At 30.7% G+C, this 7,893-nt stretch overlaps 1 protein-coding gene across 1 annotated transcript; it reads right to left on the bottom strand.

Annotated features, from left to right (window-relative positions):
- Nucleotides 1–465: 465 nt before the first annotated feature.
- LOC101493861 (protein kinase STUNTED) lies at nt 466–4,495 on the bottom strand. The gene is made up of 10 exons (XM_004502905.4): nt 4,188–4,495; nt 4,010–4,092; nt 3,579–3,810; nt 2,819–3,409; nt 2,472–2,720; nt 2,216–2,379; nt 2,027–2,103; nt 1,798–1,945; nt 1,490–1,639; nt 466–1,397 (listed from the first exon to the last, which is right to left on the bottom strand). Exons 1-10 carry the CDS (start codon nt 4,339–4,341, stop codon nt 1,158–1,160), a joined length of 2,088 nt encoding a protein of 695 aa, XP_004502962.1. The 5' UTR covers nt 4,342–4,495; the 3' UTR covers nt 466–1,157.
- Nucleotides 4,496–7,893: the final 3,398 nt, after the last annotated feature.

Genomic DNA, 7,893 nt, shown 5'->3' on the forward strand with positions numbered 1-7,893 from the left:
ACATGGAGTGTTGTGTTATACCATAATTAAACCCAATGAATCAGTTTTAACCACTCATTCGGTTGCTCTGAAGAAAAACAACAAAGATACATTTGTATGCATCGATTTACATCCGAAAAACAAACACCCTTCGGATATATTTATCAAATGAAAATATGTACAGACTTGTAAAAAAATCAATAGTTAATAGTTAAGTAATAAATTAGTAAAAAAAAAAAAAATCAATAGTTAATAATATAATCATATTTATAATTAATCGTACATGTTCACTTTAGAGAAATCTAAAGTCCAATAGTTAGAGGAATGGCTGTATTGGAAGTGTTGAGCAACGATTTTCTGTATGCATGATCAGATTTTTTTACTTTTTTTTTATCAAATAGCTGTCAATATGTCAAGCGTATTCACTAAAGCATCTAATCTAATTATAAGGTATATAGAATTTCAATTCCATCAGGAGAGATAGGATCATAAAAATGTTGAAGCTGCGTTTTTAATTAAGTCAAAGTTACAATACACTGTCTCCAAAGTCCAAAATTACAACATGTCCCGTGGTTTAAGTCATCTAGAGTCTAGACATCTACACCCAAACTTCGAGGATTGGCAAATCCAAGAATGTTTTACAAATTCGCCAAAACGCATCTCTAAGCAATTACTATTTACAAATTCGCACTTATAGCATCTAAATCAAATGAAAGTTACCTTACCCTTACTCAACCTTTACGGTTTTAGTTTCAATCACGCCACAAGAAGGAAAATGGTTACAGTTAGAAAGGACAAAGAGTGAGCCATGATTTAGGTCATGTTTCAACCATGACGCAATAAGCCATGATTTAGGTCATGTTTCAACCATGACGCAATAATGGTCCAAGTGGATTTTGGATGCAACACCATTGAACTAAGAAGCAAGAGGTCGTTCTTTCCTTGCAGAATATATATACTCTTCATTTTTCTATCCACATCTACACTTTAGCCTCTGCTAGAATTTGCTTCAGAACATGAACCGATATATAGCTACAAAGTCAAGGAGGGGGACACTTTTTGGACCTCTCTTCCAAGACCCAATCCACGCTACCGCAGAATTCTGTAAATCTAACCTAAGAAAACATCATATTAACATAACCAGCATTTGATTCTCAGATGATACCGTGATGAATTGGTTAGTCAAAACTAGAAGAGCGACTCCATCTTCCTTGCAAATAGTCCTCCAACAAGACACCCTGCTCACTGCCACCGAGTGAAACTGTATCGTCCTCCAAGTCCAGCAATGCAAGGTTAAGGTGGGACTGAATATTTGTTGGAACTGGTTCCTCATCAAATCCATCAAGTGTCTCTGGTGCACTAACTTCTTGTTCTGCCCATCTTGTTACTTCTTCGTCACCTTGAAGAAGTTTAAGTATCTGCATTATTGAAGAAACATAATCGATATCCAAAAGAACACAATGGATGGGACAGATTGAATGGAATCAATTTGCGCAGGCAAAGGACTTACAAGACTGATTTGAGGCCGCGATCTCGGAACTCGTCTAATACAGAGAGTAGCAGCCAGAACCATTCTCTTGATCTGGCAATGGTTGTATTCACTGCCAAGGCTTGGGTCAAGCAACTGGAAAATTTTCCCACTTTTCAAGATTGATGTTGCCTGCATGTGCTCGGTCATTAGTCACATTGACTTCCTACTCTTAGGATACAATACTCGTGGAATGTTTAGTTCTTGTATTAATACATGTTTCATTTATAAAGAGACAATGTTGTAACAATCTTAGATGCTGAATTTCTAAGACTGTGAAAATAACTTACCCACATAACAAGGCTCTCTTGGCCCTTTGGACATTCATTGTTAATGGGCTTCCTATTGGATAGCAGCTCAAGGAGTACAACACCAAAAGCATATACATCAATTTTGTCAGTTACTCTACCGTGCATAAAATACTCAGGAGCTAGGTACCTGCCAGATAAAACCTTTAGAGACCATATCAAATGTAAAGATAAACAAGCCAGGGGAGGGAGAAAAGAGCATGCTACTCACCCAAAAGTTCCGGCCACATCAGTACAAATAATATGGGAAGAAGAAGAACCCCAACAAGCCAGTCCGAAATCTGAGAGCTGAAAAAATAAACATGCCACTTAAAGGATTAGGATAACTGAAATCAAGTGGGAAAAATATAAAAGGGTGACAGCACCTGACAGAACAGTGAGAGTAAATCTATTACAGCACCTGAGCCTCAAAATCATCTGAAAGAAGGATATTAGAAGATTTGACATCCCTATGGATTACAGCTCGTGCGCAGCCATTATGCAGATAATCCAAGGCCTCAGCTACACCCACGGCGACCTGGTACCTCTCTTGCCAACCAAATGCATTATAGTCCTTTTTATTACCTATGCCAGAAAACACAAGAAAAACTAATTAGAGAAAGTAAAGATTTATGTAATCACTAGCAATTAGCAAACAAAGCCAAATAAATATCTACCGTGAAGGTTTTCTTCTAGGCTTCCCCTTGATAAAAAATCATAAACCAGTAATATATGGTTTCCCTCTAAACAAAAACCAGATAGAGATATTATGCTCTTGTGATGCAAAGTTGTAACAATCTCAATTTCCTGAGCAAACTCTTTTAGGACATTCTCTGACGGCTTCAAAATTTTCACAGCCAATTCCTTTCCTTCGGGAAGGCATCCTCTGTAAACAACACTACTACCACCTTTGCCAACCAAATTTTCTGAAAACACAATTAAAGAAACTATCAGAACATATATTCTCAAGCAATTGAATTGAATAAAAATTGTGAAAATAAAAGTTGGAGCAATGAAAGCTTACCGGATGAGAAGTTCACAGTTGCAGCTACAAGTTCCTGCAAATTATACAATCTACAAGAAGGTGAGTACTTCTCTCGTAAGACTAACAAATCTTCGGCAAGGCTACCAACATCACTGCAAAGGGTGGGAGGAGGTAAGATAATAGCAGATCCAAATGGCACGATGGCAGCACTCTCCCCATCTAGGGTTGAATTATAAGTTTGGTCAAAATTGATTTGTTTATGATCTGGGTAGACTACAGCTGAAGATTGACTGCTGCATTGTCGTAATGCTCGTTGAAAAACAAATGTGTTTTTCGGCAAAGACTTGGTGGAATGCTTTTTGGACTGAAATACATGGCGAATAAGTGACCAACCAGGTTTTATGTGTTTTGAATTACCCACCATGGTTGACCTACAAGAATCATCATCAAGCTTTTGAAAGGGAACCAAAGCAAGCGAGTTTTCTGATTCATAATCATCAGGAAACCCCTCCTCGTTAAATCCAGTTTCAGAAATCTCATGCAGAGAACAACTCCCACAATTCTTCACACTTTTATTTGTACGAACCACCAATGATGTTGACAATAAATTCGGGTCTTCCTGTAAGTTTTCTGCCATAACAACAACAATCAAATGAATCTCACAGAAGAAAAAAATACAACACGGGACCACTGATTAATAATTATATCTCAACCAAAACTGAAAATAGCAATAATTTTACACAATTAATTACTAATCATGAAGAAGAAAAAAAGCAGAAAATTAAGATGTGAAGCAAACCTTGATGACTAGCTTCTCTATGGAATGCAATTTTGCCATTATCAACAGCGAAAACTGAAACACACTTATGCAATTTCTTTGCGCAATACTTTGCAACCCGCACCGACGAACGGATTGTGTGATGAGTTTTCGAAGTTCCCAAAATCACCGTTGAAACGCCAAAAGCTTTCGCCTCTTGTACTAGAAGCTTCCTAACCGAACCACCTCTACACACTTTCAACCTAAGGTCAACCTGAAGATTCAAAACAACACAAACAAACTCAATCAATTTCAGTTTCCAAAACTCCGACAAAATTTTCCACCGTTTATTCCGGTAACGGTTCATTCATTATTTTCCCTCGTTTTCTCGGCATCCAAACAAACGAGAAAGAAAAAGTGACGGAAACACACAAATAGTGAAAGAAACGAAACGAAACGAAACGAAAACGAACCTGCTTTAAATTGCAGAAACCTTCGTATACTGCGAGAACTGAATCGAAAGTTTTGACCAGAGATAACAACGACGATGTTCCCTCTACAACAAAAATTCACATTCTAGATTCAATATAACGTTCCAAACACAAACAAAAAAGAAAAACAATGCTCAGAGAGAGAGAGAGAGAGAGAGACCAGTGACAGTATCGAGAACGTGAAGCGCGATAACAAGGTCGCCGGGCTCAGCAACCTTAACGAGTGCCCACGTCAACAATTCCCGACTACGAGGATCTAACTTCACTCCGACTAACACTTTACGGCCACCGGCACCGTCGCCGACTAACTTCATTGGGAGAATCAATTCGTTTTGCTTTTGTTTTTCTCTCTCGTTGTGTTTGTGCTTTATCTTGGGAATTGCGAAAGAGAACGAATCATGTTAGAGGAAGGAAGGACCGTAATGGCGAACTGTCTTGGAGAAATACTATGCTATTACTTGTTTCCATGTGCATCATTTTAGATTCGATCTCAGCCGTTTGTCATGCCGACCATTATATATCCTTTTTTTTTTTGGGTCCGACCAATATTATCATATATAATGATGATAAAAAAATGCATCGAGTAAAACATTTAATTTATAATTACTTCATATTTAAAAATTATATAATACAATATAGAGTAATAATTTTTTATTTATTATGTATTGTTACGCACTTAATAGACAATCCCTGACGTGTCAGATGCCAAATCACCAATGCCGATACAGTATGGCAATGCAGGACACTGTTCAAGTTCTTCCTTCGAAAATGACTGCTTTGAAGCAATTGATTCCTTTACAGTCTTTTTTTTATATATTGTTAAGGAAAATATCTAAATTCTCCATAAATCATAATCACTTATAATAGTAACAATATTTACGATTAAAGTAAAAAAATTAATATTGAACGCATCACTTCAGATCAATAAATTAAATCCGTCTATTTAGAATGGTAAAAAAAGTTTGACTTGCGATGTTAATTAAAAGTTAGTATTTTTTAAAACAAATGTTATTATCTTTTTAATAAAAAGTTAGTATTTTATTAAGAGAAATCGAATATAAACCATTGTTACATTCACGGATAGTAAAGATTTTGTTATTTTATATATGATTGTAATTGTAGTCGCAAGATAATTGCATAATCAATAATTTATTGTTAGTATAAAATAATTTATAGTAATAGTAAATGGTCATTAAATTTGAAATAGTTAAAATTAATTCAAAAATTGATTTTGTTATATTTAAATGTCATTGAATAGATTAAATTTGTTTCTATAGTTGATTATAAACTTAGAGTTAAAATTATAAATTTTTTAGTCAAAATATAACTTTTTGTATTAAAATTTACTATTAATTCACTTTTATTTAATATATTTGAACATAAACTATTTTGTATTCATCTCTTTTATGACTAACATCAATTTTAGTTATAGTGAAACCAAACAAACAATTAATCCTAGTACAACTTATCTTACGTTTTTTAAATAAATTAAATTGATGTATGAATTGAACATAAAAAACTGTCACAACTTTTAACAAAAATGATAAATTATTTTATAAATTATTCATGTATACAAGTAAATTTGTGAATTCATTCATTTAAATTAATTTAATTTATATTTTAACTGAATATATTTAAATTCATGTTTAACTTAAATCTAACTCATTTAAATTCAATGATAAGTAGCAGATTTAACATATTAAATTCACCAATTCAATCTGCTAACATAATATATAATTGTTTTCTTTTTATTGATGTATAATTAATTTATAGTTGTTAAATTTTATTTGAAATTTTTTTATTAATTTAAATACTTTATTGTGTCTGTTAATGTATTTTATGTATTTAATTATACATTGTCATATATTATTATTTTTAAGACATTCAATAATTTAAATTTAATTGCATTTCTTTAAATAAATAAATAATATTTAATTCAACTTATTCATAATTGAATTGATTAAATTTAAATTTTCTGTAAAAATCACATATTAATAATTTAACTCAACTCAAATAAAATTAATCAATTCAAATATTAAATTTAAAAAAAAAAACGACTCAATTCAACGAATATAGTCTGTTAAAGTTGCCTAGTGACTCGATGGTCATGTTTTATGCTAGGTCTCATATATATATGTACAGATTATCTACTATAAAGTGGAACTTTTATATTAACGAAATACAATTATTATCTCTTATAAAAGTTTATAGTTTTATCATCCGCAGACAATAAGATTTTTTATTTATATATTATTTATTTTATCATGTATTATATTTTATTTTTTATATTTTGAATTTCACAAAACAATAATTGTTAATTAATAAATAAAAATATTTAAAACAACAAACAATATATCACTAATATTATGCCCATAAAATAAAAACACAATTTTATTTTTTTTTATCAACTTCCTCCTATTTTTTCATCCAATCTAATAAAAAAATATTGTTAATTTAATTAATATATAAAAAATAAAAATATTTATTAGAAAATTAATATTACATTAATAAAATAAAACAAAATACATTTAATAGAAAAAAATATATATCAAACTTAGTGGGGTTGAGTCAATGTCTGAAAATAAATAAAGTGTTGTTTTGACACATCTACTTAACGGCACTAAGTTTGATGTCTTTTTTTCTATTAAATGTATTTTGTTTTATTTTATTAATATTATTTTATAAATATTTTTATTATTTTTCATTAATTAAATTGATAATATTTTATTTTTATTATTTTTTATTTATTCTATCAGAGAAAGAATATGAGGGAGTTGTTAACAAAATAAAATTATATTGTTATTTTATATGCAAAATATCATTTACACGTTATTTATTTTGACATGTCTACTCAATTGCAATATATCTTGTTAATATTGAATGCATTTTATTTTATTTTATTTTATTAATATTGTTTTGTTTTTTAAAATATTTTTATTTATTTGTTAACAAATATTATTTTATAAAATTAAAAAATAAAAATAAAACATTATGTATGGTCGCATTCCTATGACGTGACCTCCTAGTGAAGAAAAAAATTATTCATTCAGTTGATCGCATCCTAGAGATGCGACCTCGTGAAGGTACAATAAAGTATGACATTTTGATATATATTTTTTAATGTGGGATATAATGTTAGTTTTTTAAATAAATAAAAATTGGATATATAAATAAAAATATCATTTTGTTTACATTGTCTTTATCTTTTTTTCTTTAGTCGTTGTGTGTATATCATTTTATTCCATGCATTATTTCAATATAGGAGATTTTTAGTAGTTAATGTTATTTTATATTATTTCAATAAAATAAGCTTCTCAAATATTGATATTAGATGCAATAGTGAAAAAAAAAACTTTGCAATCATGCGTGGAATAAAATAATTTCAATGAAGATTTATATCTCTTTGTTAGAAGATTATTATACAAAATAGACTATATGCAAAGTATAACCTTATATATTATGGAACAACAACTCCTACAAATTTACTATCTGTAAGTAGTTGCGATTTACATGAAACACGTCTATATACTTATTTGTAGAGTGTTCATACTTTGATAACATTTAGAAGTTAGTCATGGTTTGGATTAGTATTAGCGTGTTTTTAATCACGTTCATTCTTTTGGTGGTTTGAGTTTGATTAGTAAGGTGCATCGTCAAATTATGCATGTGGTTTGGATGGTTTGTGTGTTGGCTATTTGAAAAGTTGTAAACACCATTATCTTTCATTGAAAAGAGCTTGCATTGAATCTTATTGCAGTATCTATTAAATTATGGTATTGGTGTTGGTTCAAAATAAATGTTAAGCGTTTCAAGTTTGAAATTCATCAATGATGGACTAATCATATGGCGTGCTTGAGTTTTTTTTT

This window comes from Cicer arietinum, chromosome 5, assembly GCF_000331145.2.
Source record: "Cicer arietinum cultivar CDC Frontier isolate Library 1 chromosome 5, Cicar.CDCFrontier_v2.0, whole genome shotgun sequence".
NCBI classification, from domain to species: Eukaryota; Viridiplantae; Streptophyta; class Magnoliopsida; order Fabales; family Fabaceae; genus Cicer; species Cicer arietinum.

What these genes read in the sequence shown, in the direction of transcription:
- LOC101493861 (XM_004502905.4), bottom strand. Translation starts at nt 4,341, where the DNA reads ATGAAGTTAGTCGGCGACGGTGCCGGTGGCCGTAAAGTGTTAGTCGGA. An exon ending in CGTTCTCGATACTGTCACTG is followed by an intron (nt 4,093 to 4,187) that starts GTCTCTCTCTCT and finishes TTTTTGTTGTAG; the next exon opens with AGGGAACATCGTCGTTGTTA. An exon ending in CGCGGCCTCAAATCAGTCTT is followed by an intron (nt 1,398 to 1,489) that starts GTAAGTCCTTTG and finishes TCAATAATGCAG; the next exon opens with ATACTTAAACTTCTTCAAGG.